This window comes from Amphiura filiformis, chromosome 2 (assembly GCF_039555335.1).
Source record: "Amphiura filiformis chromosome 2, Afil_fr2py, whole genome shotgun sequence".
NCBI classification, from domain to species: Eukaryota; Metazoa; Echinodermata; class Ophiuroidea; order Amphilepidida; family Amphiuridae; genus Amphiura; species Amphiura filiformis.
This window is the reverse complement of record NC_092629.1, coordinates 26,348,747-26,369,942: the sequence shown is the minus strand read 5'-3', so window position 1 is coordinate 26,369,942 and position 21,196 is coordinate 26,348,747. Positions and strand designations below refer to the sequence as shown.

General features: G+C 36.4%; 2 protein-coding genes across 2 annotated transcripts in view; both read right to left on the bottom strand.

Moving 5' to 3' along the window:
* LOC140146038 (uncharacterized) overlaps positions 1 to 21,196 on the bottom strand; it is a 171,680-nt gene that overhangs the window by 68,898 nt on the left and 81,586 nt on the right. The gene's annotated exons all lie outside the window — the stretch shown is intronic.
* The window catches only part of LOC140171398 (zinc-regulated GTPase metalloprotein activator 1-like), a 35,966-nt gene that overhangs the window by 6,262 nt on the left and 8,508 nt on the right, over positions 1 to 21,196 (bottom strand). The window contains exons 6-10 of the mRNA XM_072194649.1: positions 20,000 to 20,084; positions 18,809 to 18,895; positions 16,875 to 16,919; positions 7,784 to 7,840; positions 6,411 to 6,552 (exon numbers count right to left, since the gene is read on the bottom strand). Coding sequence (XP_072050750.1) covers positions 6,411 to 6,552; positions 7,784 to 7,840; positions 16,875 to 16,919; positions 18,809 to 18,895; positions 20,000 to 20,084 — 416 coding nt within the window. The remainder of the gene's footprint in view (positions 1 to 6,410; positions 6,553 to 7,783; positions 7,841 to 16,874; positions 16,920 to 18,808; positions 18,896 to 19,999; positions 20,085 to 21,196) is intronic.

Genomic DNA, 21,196 nt, shown 5'->3' with positions numbered 1-21,196 from the left:
CTTTTTTTCTTCCTTTCTTTCTCTATGTTTGATTTTATTTTATTTTATCATTTCTTTATTTCTTTCCCAAAAGCTCCCAAATGAAATACTTTCCGATTTAAATGTGATCTTATAATAGTCCAACAAAAAAAATAAAACATACCCCAGATACATCCCACGCCCTACACCATGCACGCACACACCCCACACATTATACATACACAAATTTGTGAAGCACACATCTGCTGAAGATAGTTGTTACATCATGTCAAAAACAAGTTAATGCTATCTACTGAAGATAGTCGTAGTTTATTATTTACTTCATTACAAATCGTAACGTACATGCGGTTTTAGTATTAAATTAAAACTCAATTTTCTTTTTCTAACGTTCATTCACCTATCTGACAAGTGCTATGAAGGTGAATCTTAATATTAATTTTAAAAATAAATTAGGCAACTCGGAATCATGCAGCGTAGAGCCGTAATTACGAGATATGTGTTTGAAACGATTTCTCGGTTTTGAGATATAGCATAAAAATGTCATTAAATGCGTGTAAGTTGGGGTATGGGGTGTTTCAGTGCCCACTCCCTGAACCAACCAATTTCTTTATCAGCAATTGTATTATGATTCCTAAGTACATGGTCTACTTCCAAATCCTGTGAAATATGAAGTTCATACAACATTCTGTTTTTGAGTTATGGGACAAAAACGACATTTTAGAGCAGTTTAGAGCTATAATTGCAAAATGTGTGTATTTTAGCATAGGGGGTGATTGCAGTGACCACTTCCTAAAGAAACCAATTTCTTTATCAACAGTTTTGTTATGATTCCAAAGCATATAATCCACTCTCAAATCGTGTGCAATGAGAAGCTCATACGACATTCCGTTTTTGAGTTATGAGCCAAAAACAAAATTTAGATGAAATATTTTGCATTCGGCAGAGACAATCTACGAAAAAAGTCCTTGGAACGCTTGGTACACTCTGTCGAAATTCCGTGCAGAATTTCATATGATCATGGAAATGACGTATATTTTGCCTGGGAACAAGCATGACATCTACAACAATGATTAACCCTGCCCCTCTCCCCATCAATCAATGTTGGAACACATTGGGAAACCGCTGAAGACTTTGGTATTTCTCAACATTGCACGGGGAGAGGGGTGACAGTTTTCCGTTATTTAAGCGCAAGCGTTTCAAGACTTTTTTCGTTGATTGTCTCTACCGAATGCAAAATATTTCATCTAAATTTCGTTTTTGGCTCATAACTCAAAAACGGAATGTCGTATGAGCTTCATATTGCACACGATTTGAGAGTGGATTATATGCTTTGGAATCATAACATAATTGTTGATAAAGAAATTGGTTTATTTAGGGAGTGGTCACTGAAACCATGTCCTATGCTAAACAACACACGTTTTGTAATTATGGCTCTAAACTGCTCTAAAATGTCATTTTGTCCCATAACTTAAAAACAAAATGTTGTATGAGCTTCATATTGCACACGATTTGGGAATATATAATATCCCTTTGAATCATAATAAAATTGTTGATAAAGATGTTGGATTATTTAGGGAATGGTCACTGAAAACACCTCCTATGCTAAATTACACACATTTCGTAATTATGACTAAAATCTCGTTTTTGTCTCATAATTCAAAAACACTACACATATAGTTTTTAAAAAATATTACAATGTTTTGCAGCATGTTTTCCAAAATGTTTTTGAATTTTATTAAAACGTTCTGTACCCTTTATAATATAACCCAACATGTAAATGTTTTCTGTAAAACCTGTGTTTGCTGAGTATAGGCTTATCCGAACGAATCAGAAAGATTATGATGTGACAATTTGAAACAACTCATTTCTGGATATTATTTATAATAAAATACGCTTTTGCGGTGAGAAAAAAAAAAAAAAAAAAAAGAAGAAAAAAAAAGAAAACAACAATTGAATACACTTAAAGAAAAAAATCGACCACCACGGGATTCGAACCATTCGCATCAATCAATAGTCAAAAGATTACCAGTCGAAGGACTAAGCCGTTGCCCACGCTGCCATTTCGCAATCGAAGTAACCAGTTTTGGTCTTTATAGTAGTCAGGTATCGGGAAAGTGTAAAGCTGTATAGTGCAAACGGCAAAGTGTATCAGTTTACCATAATGACAAAATGGTCCAAAATCGACCTTTTATGGTTTTAGGCCGCATCTCATGAAGCGTGATGTTCGCTTACATTGGCTATACCAATTGAGAATGTTTGAATACAAAAGTAATGACACATTGATCGCATTTATGAAATTTGTTAGCAGTTTACCATTTTGAATTGAAATAGATATCTATACGTATATATTAATATCAATGCAGGGCAAACTGCTCAGTATGCACGTTGTTCAATGCAGCAGTTTACCATTACAGATTACCATTATGGGTTTACACTTTACACCATTTGACTATTCGTGTTTTAATTGCGTGAATAATTGCTAAAGTATGAATTCATTATTTCTATGCTTCTTTTTTCTTTCTTCGTATTAAAAATAAAGAAAAAGAAAGAAAGAAAGAAAGAAAGAAAGAAAGAAAGAAAGAAAGAAAGAAAAGAAAGAAAGAAGGAAAGAAAGATCAATAATGAATCAATGACAGAATGAACGAAAGTCATTTTAAATAAAATACTTAGTTTCAATCAATGAAAGAATGAACGAAAGACATTTTAAATAAATAAAAACATGAACGTGGAAAAAAAGTTGAAGTGACCGCTTATAGGTTCAAATTACAAGCGCCTTAATCACAAAGCTCCCGTGGCGAAGTGGTTAAGGCAGAGGTCTTATAAACCTGAGGGTCTGGGTTCGATTCCCAGGCGGTATCACTTTTTCTGTCTCATTTATTATTTGCGACGGTGAACCTGGTGAAAATTTTTGTTTATTATAAATACATGAAGTATACATTTTGGCTTTATTTTTTCTGTCTTTTTTTCTTCCTTTCTTTCTCTATGTTTGATTTTATTTTATTTTATCATTTCTTTATTTCTTTCCCAAAAGCTCCCAAATGAAATACTTTCCGATTTAAATGTGATCTTATAATAGTCCTACAAACCCCCTCCGCCATACCCCAGATACATCCCACGCCCTACACCATGCACGCACACCCCCACACATTATACATACACAAATTTGTGAAGCACACATCTGCTGAAGATAGTTGTTACATCATGTCAAAAACAAGTTAATGCTATCTACTGAAGATAGTCGTAGTTTATTATTTACTTCATTACAAATCGTAACGCATATGCGGTTTTAGTATTAAATTAACACTCAATTTTCTTTTTTCTAACGCTATTCACCTATCTGACAAGTGCTATGAAGGTGAGCTTCGGTAATAATTTTAAAAATAAATTAGGCAACTCGGAATCATGCAGCATAGAGCCGTAATTACGAGATATGTGTTTGAAACGATTTCTCGGTTTTGAGATATAGCATAAAAATGTCATTAAATGCGTGTAAGTTGGGGTATGGGGTGTTTCAGTGCCCACTCCCTGAACCAACCAATTTCTTTATCAGCAATTGTATTATGATTCCTAAGTACATGGTCTACTTCCAAATCCTGTGAAATATGAAGTTCATACAACATTCTGTTTTTGATTTATGGGACAAAAACGACATTTTAGAGCAGTTTAGAGCTATAATTGCAAAATGTGTGTATTTTAGCATAGGGGGTGATTGCAGTGACCACTTCCTAAAGAAACCAATTTCTTTATCAACAGTTTTGTTATGATTCCAAAGCATATAATCCACTCTCAAATCGTGTGCAATGAGAAGCTCATACGACATTCCGTTTTTGAGTTATGAGCCAAAAACGAAATTTAGATGAAATATTTTGCATTCGCAGAGACAATCTAAAAAAGTCCTTGGAACGCTTGGTACACTCTGTCGAAATTCCGTGCAGAATTTCATATGATCATGGAAATGACGTATATTTTGCCTGGGAACAAGCATGACATCTACAACAATGATTAACCCTTCCCTCTCCCCATCAATCAATGTTGGAACACATTGGGAAACCGCTGAAGACTTTGGTATTTCTCAACATTGCACGGGGGAGAGGGGGTGACAGTTTTCCGTTATTTAAGCGCAAGCGTTTCAAGACTTTTTTCGTTGATTGTAGTATTGGTTCTTGATATTTTGATATTTTGAGAAAATATCTTAAAACTTGGACTTTTAATGTTGAAGCCATGGCTAGCATGCAGTGCATTTACCGTTGCGAATTTGTATACTGCACTACCATCACCGGAACATAAGAATAGGGTTACCTAGATACTTTGAAAAATTTGCATAGCATCCAAATGCTTTCAACCAAATTTTAAAAAAAAAGTCCCTTTAAAAGAGAAATCAATCCTCAGTCTACAATGTAGAAGGGGTCTGTTAATCAGTTGGTGTGAAGTTTTAGAACAATCAGTTATAATAGTGACTCTGTGTTACCCTTTGTTCTAAATTAAAGGTGTGCAATGTTTAGGTAAAATGATTGCATTATGGGTAATGATATTATTTAGGAGACAAATTATGACATTTGACACTTTTGGTAAACTTGTTTTAGTATACAACTGGTTTGTAAATACATGTTTGTTGGCAATTTGTACATTGCTGGTATAAAAATTGGATTTATTGCTTTACAGCCATAACAAATGTATGATCTTATAATATGAAATGGCCTATTTTTTTGGCACATTTACACATATCCCAACTTGCTTACACCTAAATGGAATCAGCCAAAATGTGTTGTGTTTGTAGGTCAGCAGAGCAATTTTGTTAAAGCCAAAATATTCAGTGGGTTTTTTTTTTCACTTTACCTCGATGGCTTAAAATGGACAGAAACACTTTCTGACCGTTATTACTAATATTATTTCAGCTTTTTGGTTAAGAATAACAAAATCAAAAGTTGAACGAAAATCATACATTAGGGCTTTAACTTTAACAAAATAGTTGTATATACATTGTATGTCTAACTATTAAAAAAGTGCATGGTTGTTTCTTGAATGTAATATATACGTACAATGGTCTGTATTGTTGGAGTTAACTCTTTTGATTGGCATTTGATAAACATATGTAGTGAAAGTTGATTATACAAGTTTAAATCATCGCAATTTTGCTTAAATACATTATTTTGATAAAGGCCAAGTGGATGTTTCTTTGTGGTGATGCTGATCGGCACAAACACTAGGATCCACAACATGCTCATCTATCGTGTCGCAATTCTTTAACACCAATACATTTGCACATTCATTGAATGACCTTTGAAAATTTGGGTGCAGAAACTCATACTCTGTAACTTGAGGTCAAATTTTGCACTATGAGTGTTGAAGTATGCCATTGGGATGAGGCTATTGTGGTCCATAGTGAAAGTGTCACACTTGTGTGACAGGAGGGGGGAGTTTAAGGGGAGATATTGCCCCCTCAGAAGTGAGACATTTTGAACTAGAATTACACGGTTCATAATTACTGTGGCCCCAACAACAAAGATTTGTAAATAACAAAGGTTTGTAAATACAAATAATATGCAAATGAAGTCATTAATATTTGTAAATGTGTAAAAGTAACACAACACAAACTATTCAACATGTGTTTTTTTACAAATAATAAAATATGATTGGATCACACGCATCGCATATATTCATGAGGTTATGAATGAATGTTAACACCTGTAAGTTGCACATGTAAATTTAATAATGATTGAAGTATAGGCACATGTAAATTGTAATGTAATGTTTTATAAGAGTATTATAGGCACAATGTAAATTGTCTTGTGAACCAAAATACAATAACTGTTTGGTCTTTGGTGGAAAGGGGGGAATTTTTTTCCCCTTAATTTTTTCTCCCTCTCGTCAGGACAAAAATGAACAGAAAATCCACTAATCAGGGCTAAAATCGCCTAATTTTGAGCTATAATCACCAAATTTTAGGAAAACGTTATTATTTTAACCCCCTCATCAAATTTCACTCCCCCACCACCTAAAAAAAATCCTGTTACCGCCACTAGTGGGTACAGAAGAGTATAGGGTAATCTATGAAGTTTTCAATGATGGGATATCTGCAATGTTTACAAATACAGCTAACCTGTCAATCAATTATTCCCAGGGGCATAGGCTACTGTACTGCAGTAATGTTGCAAAATTGGAGCTAACAATGCATATGGCGCAATGTTCATTCACACATTTCCACTCGGTAAAAGCAGATCGCTTCAGCAGCCAATCAGAGACAAGTGTGTTTTCAACGCAGTAAATATGTGATGTACGCTTTAAAATATCAAAGTTACAGGAAAAGATGGGACCCTTACCTATGCACAACTATATGTAAGTAACATTCTAAACTGCAAACTTGACAAGTGATCAGAGAGGTCTATGATTTGACCTTTGTCCTGGGCGACAGCAAAAAGTAGTATACATACCTGAATATATACATCTAAATCGCTTGTTTTAATATTGCCACAAAGCTGGAAGGTCACAGTGGTCACTGAGGGGTCAATGTGATGACTTGACCCTTGACCTGACCTTATATCCAGTCCTCTATCCTTCAGTTTTTCGATTCCACTGAAATGAAATAAAGAGAGAGACAGAACTTTCAAAGATGATTACAAACTTTCTACTCCTACATGTATAAGCAATAGAGGAGGATCCAAATTCATCACATGCAAATGGCTATTCCAGTTGAAATCCATACACCCCCTAAGGAAGACATGACATTAATCTCCCACACAGGGAGTGTGAATTTCAAATGGGTTACCTGAATGGGTGACTCCATTTGAAGTCCCTCTGTGTAAAATATTAAGGACATGTCTATCATAGACCTGTGACTTGGGATAAAATAAATATCACTGAGGAGCAAAAGAAGTGACCCTTGACCCTGGGGGGGGGTCACTCGAATATATAAATGCTACCCATGCTCATCAATCACCCCTTAACACATACTGTTAAATGGCATAACTGATGGCAACATATTTGCTATCCTAAATGGCATAAGTGTCAACATTTATTACCCTCTGTCGTAACCACCACATTTTACCCCTAAATGGCATATTATCATTTTTTAAATCATGATGGTAAAAAATACTATTTTAACACTAGGCTAAATAGGTATGTAGAGCTTGTAAAGAGTTTAAAGTAATTTTCAAATTTATTTTAAAATCAGAAAATGTTACCCTAAATGCCAATTTTCTGGTTCAAAAAGAGCCCAAAGTGTTGATAGCCACAGGTGGAATCCTTATAACCCCAAAATGTTGACGCCGCTGTTTGCTCAAAATCCGGCCCTTTTTTGATGTTTATATTAAAGCCATATTATAACATTTCCATACAAAATAAAAATAGATTAGTATTTATTTGCCATAAAATGTTAGCTTTTATTATCAGATATGTTCCCTTTAATTTTGAGCCGAACAACTGAGGTAAAGCAAAGAAATTTGGAATTTACTACCAGCGCTAATGTCGACAATGTGTATCACTCCGTCGGTTGTGTTATGGTATTATCCTTTGATGTGTATATCTGTCCCGCACGCTGTGTACCTGTGTTATGAATATCGTGTACGTGTTCATAATAATAATACAACGTTTCCTGCGTTTTGTTCAATATCTCAGAATTTGACAAAACTACAGCACCTATAGTCTTGATTTTTGCAGGGTATATTAATAATAAAGTACAATATAATCATGTAAAAAACAGAATTTAGAAAAATATTGAGGGCGTCCTCCTCAGCAAATGTTATATGGCTTTAATGAGAATGCACAGTACTTTTATATTGGAGTACCTCCCTGGTTTATTACTCACCTTTGACCTAGAGTTGAGTCATATGCATGTAAATCTAATATGTGTTCAAGATTGAGCCTGTAAAAAAAAAAAAAGAAAAATAATAACATTTCATGAACAACGGTGAAGCATAATTGAATCCCTTTCAACAACAAAAATAAGATAAAGATCATCTAATTCACAGGACTATTTCATTCAATGTTCAGTTTAATCATTGCTACTCAACATTAGAAGAAGATCAATGATTTTTCTGTTGATATCAGCAATAGTTTTACCTACCGCTTCCTCCAAAATAATGAAAACAACATGCAGTGCACACAAGTTCCAGGCATGACAATTATGCGCTTCCATTAACTTGGCTTCATGTATATGCTACTGGTAAAGTGTGGACTCATCACAGATTAACAACGGTTGGCTACCGTACAAAGGTATAGGAAGAGTTGTAGAAACATGAATGAATACATAAATGAATGAACAAAAGAATGAATCTTGTATGATACAATTTGGCCACTTGGCCATTTGTACAGTTAAATGAAATCGTAAATCACAAATTCTGTATGCTTATAATCAATATTTGTTCTGTAAATAATTATAACTGTTAAGGTGTAGTATGATATCTTATAACTTTTGTGTAACTTCTCAAATGTTATTCCATCTGTAATGGAAGTTTACGGTTCAAGCCATTGTTCATCTGCTGCACATCGATTTTCCCACCAAGCCGGTGTGCTCCTATCTAGTCCCCTAAAAGGAGGGCATACTGTAAAATTGTGGTTTTTACACTTCAAAAGTCTCAGGTCAACATGTGGGATTCAACCTTCTACTCAAATTGATAATAATTAGGGTTCATTCATATATTTTCATGACTAAATGATTGTTTATGCCCGAGGGCTTTAGCCCGAGAACATAAACAATGTTTAGTCATGAAAATATATGAATGAACCCTGTTCATACATACGCAACATTCTGGGTGCTGTTATTTTTTTCCAGAACTAAACAATATTGTCATTTTAGACTTAAAACTACCAATTCCTTATCCTTTTTAAAACTTTTTCCATTGCTAATTGTAAAAATATGTTTACTTGCTCAGTCCACCGTGTTTAGACGCTGCCAAGATCGCGACATCATTTGCGCTTATGTAAATAGCTCGCCAGCATACGTGCATATATCCTACCCGTGAGCGTCCATCGGTTCTGGCACGGCTTGTTTATGACCGGAAAGCCCGGCATAAATTGACAAGGGGCAGTCTTCAGCAAACGGCTCCTTGACAAGGGGCAGTCTTCAGCAAACGGCTCTTTTCAGAGCCATCAAAACTTACAAATTCAGCAGATAGGGGAGATCTGCTTGTTTCTGCAGACAAGGGGCAGTCTTCAGCAAACGGCTCTTTTCAGAGCCACCAAAAACCTTTATATTAGCAGATAGGCGAGATCTGCTAGTTCTCTGTAGACAAGGGGCAGTCTTCATTGAACGGCTCTTTTCAGAGCCACCAAAACTTACAAAATCAGCAGATAGGCGAGATCTGCTAGTTTCTGTTGACAAGGGCAGTCTTCAGCAAACGGCTCTTTTTTCAGAGTCATCAGTAGACAAGGGGCGGTCTACATGTCTCATTCTTAGGTACTTTGTCCTGAAGAAGTCAGAGCTACTCCTGACGAAAGCTTGACAGTTCTAAACTTGTCCGACGGCGAACCCGCTAAAAACCCACTAATTGTTATGAATTCCCGTCGTAAAAGCCTATCCCACAACCCGGCATAAATGTTGTTTATGCCCGCCTATCGACCAATCACACATGCTGTTATATAGCGCATATGTATGAATGTATTTTTACACTGAGAGTTCTATGTATGAGAAAATTGTGCTTGAAATTACTATTTTTCCATTGAAAACTGTGTTATAGAGAATTAGTGGTATTGAGCCATAGGCTACTACAGCTCCATTGTAGTTTAGGGTAACAAAATTTACTACTAGATGATGAATTGACAAAAGGTCAGGTCATCTAAGGTCATTCTTGTTCACGCAGACTTGTAGTATTGGGACCCGTCATGAGTATGGGTACGGGTCCCAGTCCATGAGTACGGGTACGGGTACGGGCCATGGGTATGGGTACGGGTCCCAAGCCATGAGTACAGGTACGGGTCCGAACCCAAAATAGGGTGCGAGTACGGGTACGGGTACGAAGCCATGAGTACGGGTGCGGAAATTGGGACTCGAGTACAGATACGGGTCCCAGTATGGGTACGGGTACGGGCCATGGGTACGAGTACATGGGTCCTATTATGGGTATGGGTATAAACAAAGCTGTTGTTATTGGTATTTAAACATTAATTTATTAGCAATATCTTGCTGTAAATACACTCTTTGATGTCATTTATGCCACAACAAATGAATAAAACTACATTCCGCACCAAAAATATTAGAGAAATTTATTACGTCATAATCATATAACATACATTTTAAGTTGTATGTGTGCCATGAGTTGCTGAGGCATTTTATTTGCTAAGAAGAACTCTCATTTACAGTAAGTTGCAGAACTGGTTTTAGGAATTAATCAAGTACAAAAAGATCTATGGTATTAGTGAATCTAGCTTAAAGGTGGTATATTTTGGGATGCAAAATTCATGCAAATGTCTATGTCTTTGTATGCATGGACACACAGACTGTGCAATACTAATTTCAACATACATTTAGTAGTGATAAGGCATTCAAGTTATTATCTATCTCAAAACATCAATTGGATCTCAAATTTGAACCAAAATTACATGTAATTGTCAATTTTCCAAATAGGCAGAGCCTTTCATGCATATCCACACATCCCTGGCACACACCAGATTATCCATTAGCTTAATATAATTATTATCTTTAATTATGTACATCAGGATAATTATATCCAAGATTTATTAATACTTTGCCTATAAGCTCCTATAAATCCTAAATTTCTCAGTGTTTACAGGTAGGCGGTAAAGGAACTCTCTATTCATGTGACTCAGACTGTCCCAAGTACATTTGCATGGTGGAAAGTGTTCACTGCTCAGTGCTCACACCAGTCACATTTAGTGTAGTTCTTCATGTGTGCACTAAAATGTGCATAGGAGAGTGTATTTTGGGGAATATTAAAATGATGAATAAAAGCTATGAACACGAAAACTTGAAATTCACCACAAAAGACAATCTCTTGAAATGTTTTTTCCAGTTTGCTGCTTATTTTCTGTATCAGTCAGAGTGTGAACATGGTAAATGCGACATGCAGTAATGTAATACATGTATGGGTGGCATAGAGTGTGAACATCAGGCTGGAGGCTGTCACAATGTAAGCTAATGTAGGCAACACTGTATGGTAGCATGTGATACACATTTTGTGTAGCCAGTTTTTCATGGCCCTGGACCAGGCTAAAATTTAGGGCACTTGCTATCTGGCTCAATGTGTTCCTCCCCACCCATCCCCATCATATGTAGCCTAGATTTGCTTTGATTATGATCATAGGACTCACAGTGCAGTGTGATTCATGAGTGGGAAGTGAGAGTAGATCTACTCTGACTCTCACTTTCCTGCATGCATTTAGCCATGTACTGTATGGTACCCGTACCCATGGGTACTGGTATGGGTCCCAGTCCATGAGTACGGGTACGGGTCCCAGTACATGAGTACGGGTAAGGGTCCGAAGCCATGAGTACGGGTACGGGTCCCAGTCCATGCGTACAGGTACGGGTCCGGGTCCGAAGTCAAAACAAGGCATGAGTACGGGTACGGAGCCATGGGTACGGTACGGCAATTGGGACTCGAGTACGGGTACGGGTACTACAAGTCTGTTGTTCAGTGCTAGCATGTTATTAATTCAGTATTTTGATGTTTATATATTAAGTGTTTCCATCTTCTTATCCGTCTGTGTAAAGTTAACAAAATTTACTTGTTTTATAAGTTTACTACTAGATGATGAACTGGCAAAAGGTCAGGTCATCTAAGGTCATTCTTGTTCAGTGCTAGCATGTTGTTAATTCAGTATTTTGGTGTTTATATATAGTAAGTGTTTACGTCACCTTATCCATCAGTGTAAAGTTGGCAAGGATTGACCTTTTTGATAAATCCCACAAGCCTTTGCAGGTAGACATAAAATGTTGTCATTTGACGTCACACCAATGTGCACACCCGAACATCGTTACTGCGTATTGCCAGTCAGTGTGACGTCAAATGACGACATCTCAGGTCTAACTGCAATGAATTATGGGATTTACTGAAAAGGTCAATTGGCATTTACCACTAAAGTGCTTCAAAAGTAACATGGGTATTGGGCAATTCCATTTTTAATCCACACCCCCTGTGGAATATTTCACTGCCATCTCAATTCCAGTTGCACCTTACTGTCAATCCAATCGATGAGAAATTCCAGCTGAAAATTGTTGCAATTTATCGAATCCAGAGTTTTTTTGGAACTAGAGATAGATGCCATTGGTGGCGTCTGGCCAGATGAAGGGGGCTATACCCGGCTACCTATACATGTATAGACCTGTAACATCACGCAGACGTCACGGGTCTATTAGATCTGTCGATTAAATGCACTTTTTTGGCCAAGATCTATGCTATTTCGTATATTTATCAGCGTTTCCAACCCTTTTGAAACCATTCTAAGGCATTCCATGCGCTACAATGTCAAAATTGTGGCTATCTCGGGCATTACCTGGTTTTTCCATATGAAAGTAATTAAGGTGTTCCATCAAAGCTTTCGTCGTTTGCTGCCACCTAGGGGTGGTTCCGGGAATGTTGCGTCCAGATGAATTCTGCCCAATTTGGCCTAAAAATAGACAATCTTGATTGGAATTCCAAAATCTTCCACACCTTTCCTACTTTTTATGGATGAAAATGGTTGGATCTGGACAAATTCGAACAGTTGAATTTGGTTGAAATTCCAAAATCTTCCACAGTGGGGGTGTGGTTTTTAATTGGAACAGCATATTTTGTGTTACATAACGTAGGTTTACATAAAGTTAAATTAGTTGTGAGATGTATATATTACACTTTTCTTCTACTATGTTAAGTTTACATTGTAATAAATGTTTATAATGTTCTAGTGTGTGATGTGTGATTCTTTCTTACCATCATCTGGCTATTCAGTTTAAATCTTAATTCCCTACCCCTGTTAAAGATTTAAGTAGTCTTCCACAGAGGGAGTACATTTTTCAAATGGAATTGGCTAGGGTTAATCATTTTGAAACCCATACTCCCTCTGTATATGGCTTTACTATATCTTCCACAGGTGTCAGGACGTTTCGCCCCACACCAGTACATACCACTACCAGTTCGCCCCAATACACGTACATACAGCGACCAGTTCGCCCCAATACACGTACATACCACGACAAGTTCGCCCCAATTGACTCACTGTGTAAACTGTAAAGTGCCGTGAATGCAGTGCATGCGGTCATATGGCCAATCAATACAACTTCCAATTGTTTGAATCAATCAATACGACCACCTATTCATATAATAATAATTAATACGGTATTATAGTAAAAATTATAGTATTATTATTATTTTCTTATGATAACAATAAAAAATAACTATCATTTTAATATTATTAATAGTACTAGTATATATTAATCATATCTTAATTATTATTATATTGAATCACTTTACATTGTGTTGTTTAATTTGTTTATTTACTGTAGGCCTATGTCTTTGTAAACAAATTTGACGGTGTTCTATGAATTTTATGCCATTAAAATGTATTTTTGTATTTTATGAATTTGTCATGTTTTTACAATCCATTGTTCGTAACTAATACAATTTGTATTTTCAGTAGACAGTATGCAGTGCTGTTTTTAAATAAATGTTGAGTATTTGTAACAATTTGGCTGGTGATATATATAAACGTGTAATGCTATGAATTTGTTTAGAAACCCTTGTGATTCAGCCCCGAGATTCAGTTGAGCTGACTATGTTTATGTTATGAAAACATTTTTATTTTTGATCATATACTTTTCCATCCATATGGGTTTTTGTTACTTATCTATTTTATCGAGTATGTTTTTACGACCCGAGAATTACGGGCCGTGTTTTGAAATGTGACGTAGGCCTATATTGGGAGGCACGCGAAGAAGAAAAAGTTGGGATTTTGTTTGCAAAACTGATTAAAGCCCAGTAGGCCTATTAAAGGAGTGTTTCGTGATCCTAGCAATCTCTTTTTATGACATTATTCAGTAGATATCCACGAAAAAGCCTATTCCCAAAATTTCAGTTGATTCCGATTTTGCGTTTGCGAGTTATGCACGATTATGTGTATTACACTGCTCCATAGACAATGCGTTGTAATTTCGTTCTGGTGCACCAGAACGAACTTCAAATTTCACGATATCTTTGCAAAACGAATTAATCTGCAAGAAATATTTTGTACATAAACATTATGTAGCCAGAGGTTTCCAGTGATATAAAAATCTCAACTTTTTTGAGAAAAGTGGGGATGAGGCTGTGGATCACGAAATGCCCCTTTAATACGATTTCGATCAAATTTTAATTTGGTTATCCTTTGGCAAAATATTATTAGTAACGAGCTCCTTTACCCACATCCAAAGACCCGTCCTTCTTTTTTTCACTCAAAAGGCAAATTTTTGCTCCCAAGACCATTTTGTGGGAAAAGTCCTATATGTTCAGATCTGCAGGCAGCCAAAAGATTTAATGGTGTCTTGCAGTGCATGCAGCATGCTTGAACGAACGTACATACATTATTATATATCATCATGCATGGTACTGTATACTTTTAATGTAGGAGTGGGATTCTTGACGCTCTAGGCATATAACGCTTTAACAATAACACCCTCCACACCCTGCCCGCCCATACGCCCCCACATACTGAAGCTCACCTTCATTCAGCAGTATAAACACACTGAAATACTAGAAGAATTGAGCGGAAATGAAAAATGTCACTTTTACACATAAATCTGAATTCTTTCTCCAATAATTCAAAATGGAAAATCTTTCCCAAATAATTTTGTTTCTTTGCTTGGTTAGCTATTCTCTATACAACCACACCCGGTATACCCACACACACACACCCACCCACCCCACACACACACAACACACATCGTCATGATCGGTCACCCATATACTCAAACTTGAAATTTGGCGCAGACATGGAAAATCACTTTGACACTTTGACAAATGTTATTGAAATCTAAAACCAAAGAAAACAACAAGATATTTATTTTAATTTAAGACCAGAGGAAAAAGCTGAACTTCTGGTATGGAAGAATGGAGTTTCCAACATTAGGCCTACTCATGATATTAAATGGTGTCTTCCATGCATGCAGCATGTATTATAGACATTATTATATCTTCATGCATGGTAATGTATCCGGTAATGTATAGGCTACTTTTCATGCAAGAATGGGATTTCTGACGTTGCAGGCATACTAAACCTTTTAAAAACAACTATTTTTATACACCCTCCACCCCAAGTTACACAACGCACACCTTCATGAACAGTATTGAACAGAATAAAAGAATTGAGCGCGAATTGGAAAATGTTACTTTTGCGCCGCATAAACAGCAATTTTATGATTCGCACTCTGTCGTGTTCATAACGATATAATCATGATATTCCGGGAATAATTATGCCAGCTTATGTATTAGCGTATGATATAAATCAATAAAATAAGGCCGACATTTGTATTAACATCATCGAGTTAAAACATCCCGCCTTAAAATTGTTGGCATATTGAGAGGATTAGTACACATCATACAATGTAAGATGTCCCGTGGTGTTTAAATCAATCATAATTAGTCTGTGATTGACAGGCAAGTTGCAGAAATTAAGAACAAAATGAATCATGATAACTGTCAATTACAATGTACAATATATCTGAAACATTATAAAATTATGATTATATAATTAAAATAATAGCATTTCAATTAAAGATATATATAATAATAAGTTATTGTAAAGAGTTGTAACGCATATCAAGCTATATGAGGATGAATATATAATTATCTGAGACTAATATTTAAAAATTGTTATATCTTTGATTATTTTAGAACATCACAGTTTAGAATGACCAGAAAACTTTCCTGACAGTTGTTACTATAATAATATTTGGCAAAGAATAACCAAATTAAAATTTGACAGAAATCGTATTAATACTGGACTTTAACCAGTTTTGCAAACAAAATCATTGCATTTTTCTTCTTTGTGGCACTACCTACGGGTCTTAATCAAATTGAGAGCATACTGGGCCTACTTGTCAAGCAATCGATCGTACATCAGTGTGTAAGGCACACGGCCGCGGGCACGGGGACTTGTCAAGCAAGGTACGCCGTAGGTGTGTTCTGGCACTTTTGCGTGCTTTGGTCACGGTACCATTGATTGAACCAGGATTGAACACATATCACACCCGGCGTTTTTCGCGGAAGTGGCAGCAAATATCCGCCGCTTACACGCGGTGCAAAAAGCGGCAAAAGTCAGTGCACAGCCCGGTGCACAGCACGGAACCCACCAAACATCTCAAAGCTGCTGCTGGCGTTTGTTTTGCTAGTTGTACGCATAAAATTGCCAAATATATTTTTTTCAGTCCTTTTAATAGTTTCATTATGTCAAAGAAGATCTTCTCTGATTTAATATGTTTATAGGACTGCAAGTTTTGAACATCTCAAACTTATTTTAACTGAGTTTGAGTCGGTAAAATAAAATACACAAAACTCGCAAGAGTAAGAGTTTTTGTTGTTTTTATTTTCTTTTATATAATGTTTTGTTTTGCCATATATTATATAAATTATTACACTGGCGATTTATAAGTAATTTACATCATGTTTAACACCACTAGTACTATGCACGATATACGGCAACGTTATACACGGTGAGTCAATTGGGGCGAACTGGTCGTGGTATGTACGTGTATTGGGGCGAACTGGTCGTGGTATGTAATGTGTATTGGGTGAACTTTTTTGGGGCGAATAGGTTTCGGGGTGAGACGTCTCGCATTCCTTCCACAGCTGGAGGATTGTAAATGGAATAGTTACCGACTGTCTATTCTATTTGAAACCAATACTCCCTCTGTGGAAGACTATAACTAAATGTTCCACAGGTGGAGTGTGGATTTTAAATGGAATACCTCTAGCCCATTTTATACTTACTTTGATTTCTGTGTTTCTACCAGTTTACCCAAACTGTTAATGGATCTGTTGAAAAGAATACAAAGAAATTCAAGTGAAATATAGTCTGCGAAAAGGGGGTTAGACCAGAGCATCCCAAACATCCCTAAATTACATGAGAAAACTATGGAGCTATTAAACCACATCATAATAAAAATGATTACTTCAACTAATGTGATGTGTGTGTCTGCTTATTTGTGACCTGCTATCACTAAATGAGCGTAAAGTCGCAAGTTAGTAGTTTCGAGACGTCCTGGCTGCTGCATTTGTGTTCTTTGTTTCATATGCACCTGATCAAGCCAATAATATGTCCTTTGTGTATGGGCCATTCACAAAGGACATACTAAGCTACTGGCTTGTACAGGTGCACAGCAAACGAAGAACATCAACTCCACAATAAAGAAAAGGATGTCTTGAAACTAACTTTCCTTTCCTTTCTAGTACTTCCTATAGCAGCTCATTTGAGCTAAACTGGAAGTCCTCTGGAACTTACAGGAGGTGATTATACAGATATCAGAACCGGGGATGATCCCCCTTCTCTTTTCGAATAGCTCTGACACTTAACGTGCACAGGATTTGACTCTTCCTGTACACAGGACCACCAGCTTTACGTGACTTTCCGAACCACAAGACACTGTTCATACACAACATATATCTGCATGTGCTACGTGAGTGTATGGGGCGAGAAGGAATTCTACAATTATATTCTATACTGCTTCGAAGCAGAGCTCTCCAAACATACAGACAGACTTTTAGAGAAAATATCTCTGATACACTAACCTCACAGTAACTGAACATAATTGCAGGATTCCCGACCTTATAGGAATATTTTGGGATAGGTTAATGAATTCTCACCAAAGGCAAGCCCAAGGCTCGAACCCACAGAGATCATATTATCCCGGCCGACGGCTCAGCGCCTTAGACCGCTCGGCCGTCTCGCCCTCCAACTTGCGACTTTATGCTCATCTCATGGTAGCAGATAATATTTGCGCAAAGTATGTCAAACTTTGGTAGTTATTGTGGAAAGTGCCCATCTCATTGAGCCAACTGCCAGCATTTACCAATAGCATTTCCCATGACCCCCTGAAGAAGTGCTTGCGACCAACGTTTCAAATAAGGCAGGCCCTTGTGAGGGCCTGCTAAAAAGCATCTGTGCGGGCCTGAAGGACCCGTAGAAATTCTGGCTGTACATCGAGTCGTCATGATCGCACCGTTTACTGCAATACTTACCTTGTTTTGAATGACATGTTCAATAAATACTACAAAATGAAGTATGTGTGTGTGTTCCTTATTGTTTTATAGATACAACTAGAGTTATGATTTCCTATAGATTTGGGTGAATTTATTCGGGCCCGTGAAAAAAAGCGCTTAAAGTTTTTAGAGCAAGGGCCCAAATGGCCCGGGCTTTTTTTGCTTGTTAGAAACACTGCAAGTTGTGTCCCATATTTGGGTCATGATCAACAGCTTGATAAGCCCTGGATCAGGATGCTAGCTAACCATGGCTACCACTGATTGTAATCAGGGTTATCTTTAATGCACAAATAGGGTGTATATACACATTTAAATCCAGAGCGTACACATTCAAATATTCCATGATTTGATATAGAAATACCTGATATTTTCATCTGGGGTCTACATCTGCCTTCACATAAGCATTGAATCATTTGAATGTCACCCAAAAGATAAGATTACTACGGGGTACGGGGGGGGGGGGGGAGACAAAAATAATGATAATACCCCTTCAGCAAAATGCTTAAAGAAAACCCTGCTGGTCACTGGGTTTCTTAAAATGGAGGCATAATGATATGGGGTAGTACCTAATGTGGTTAGTTATGAACATTTCCATATAACTGTGTAAGATAAAAGATATACATATACATAATATAATAGATATGCATATATAGTTTTTTGCCTACCTTATATGGTCTGTAACTTTGTGTAGATATGCCTGATCAACTAAGTCTATTTTGTTGACAAGAATTAAATCAGCTAGAGCCACCTGTCTGTATACATGGATTGAGAAAATAAGACATTGTGTTAAGTTAAGGTATTCTTCATTTCATGTCTATTAGACAATAGAAACAAATTAGTTTGATCCTTCGATCGACCATCGATGCTTGGTTGATCCTTATTATTATGAAATCAACTACTTGACTATTGTTAATTGTGATAACATATGAAACTTTGCCTGTATTGATATTGACCAATATGAATTAAACATTAATTCGGATTAATTAGTTGTTAGTTCATTAATAACAAGCATCGAAACAACATCAACGGTCGATCCAAAGATCAAACAAATTTGTTTCTGATCCCTTACTAGTTTGAGGCTCCTTGCATATGGCGGAACCGTGCAATGGGTGAATAGACAAATTTCTTTCCTGAAGGCACCATGTCAACAATGCATAGAAAAGTTGCTTTTTGTCTTGTAAAAATATCAACAAATCTTTTTCTCCGATGAAGGCACTAGATGAATAAACCTAGCTTTTACATGCTACTACTAACCAACACACGGACTGTGGGGAATTGATCGTCAAATGGCAACTAGCTATTTTGTAACACAATCCAAACACTTCCGGTGTGGTTACCACAATTCACCACGTTTTTGTTCACAACATTTAAATGAAAAATATCTCGGGTGTCAAATTTTACTGCGGTAATGGGAAAAAGATGATGATTTTGATTTAAATTTTTGATCATGAACTTTTTTTCAAGAACGTTAAAGAAAAAGATGATCCTTTTCTGATACCAAAATTGCAGAAAAATGGGGGATAAGGCTGTTGATCGGGCCAAGGACTTTTAAAATCGAGCTTGGGAACTGGCAAATTTCCCTCTGATTTAGATGTATGACCTTAAGTCAAGTAAAATATATTCAAATCCTGCAGCTGTTTTAGGCCATATTTAGCATCATCAACCTAAATAATACAAAATAAATAGATTTTAAATAAAAACTCTGGCAAATTGAAGTTTGGCAAACTACAAAACAAGTCTTCAGAACAGAGTAAGAAAAACAACCTCACCAAGGCTCAAACTCAGGACCTCTGGCACTGAAGTGATGTCCTATCAATCTGTTCAACTTGTATCAAATTAATATAACATCAATTTACCTGACAGCTTCATTGACCACTCCATCCGGTTTGACCTCCTCTAGATGTTGTAAGCCATATTTAGCATCAACCACAGTAACTATACCTAAATAATAAAAAAATAAATAGATATATGTAAAAAAAACCTTTGGCAAATTGAAGTTTGTCTTTAGAACAGAGTACCAAATATCTTAATGCAAGTAAAATACACCAGGCACAAAAAGAAACTCGTCACTTATATTCATCCTTGCTGTTCAATAACTAGACTATGCCATAGTCGATTTTTGATAAATAAAAATGTTATTAATCATGATGAACGCATTCAGTTGAACTCGAAATTATACTGATATTTAGTACATCAAAATACTAGTATAAAATGGTTATGAAAAGGTTTAGGCTATATAATTAAGCCTATATTTGTGACAGTAAAAGTAAAGTATAGGCCCTACGTAGGCTTATATTATTGAATGCAACATATCATAATGGCATAATTATAATGACACTTCAATACTGAACAATTCTAATTTTAGAATCTGCCAGTTTATTATCCGAAAAACCGACTATGGACTTTCACTTTTAAGCAGAACTTTACCCCGGGACTCACACACTGTCAATCATACATGTTTATCAATAAAATCTAACCACAAGACTAAGCATGGTGGTACAATACGCGCTAGATGCATACGTTCATCCACCAGCACAAAAGCGCCGCATTCCCTAGATAGTTGTGTACCATGTATAGTTATAATGGTACCAGTACGCGTAGGGAGGATTTAAACAATAACCAGATCTGGGCGACCAATCACAAGCCAGATTCATTTTTAAAGATGCATTACATCATGACCAATTTTAGTTAGGCCAGAAATTGGCCTAACTCTCAATCAAAGTCAGTAGTCCACTTGGGAAGCTAACAAACAGAGGGCGACGGTGACTGAAAAGATCAGTTGTGAAAATCTATCAATTGTGCACTCATTAATTAAATCAGAGTTTTAAGCTTAAATGGAATAGCCAGAGTAGTGCACAATTGGCAAGTGGACTACGGAGAAGTCTATTCAATAACTTGATAATTTTGGATTATTCTGAAATATACATTTTGTTAATTGGACTTTTCTTTCTCATTTGACACCCTGTTAAAGAACATTGAGCAAGAATTGACCAAGATATGCGCCTCAAACTCTCAAACCCCAAAATGAAAAGTTGCCATTTTAACGATTCAAT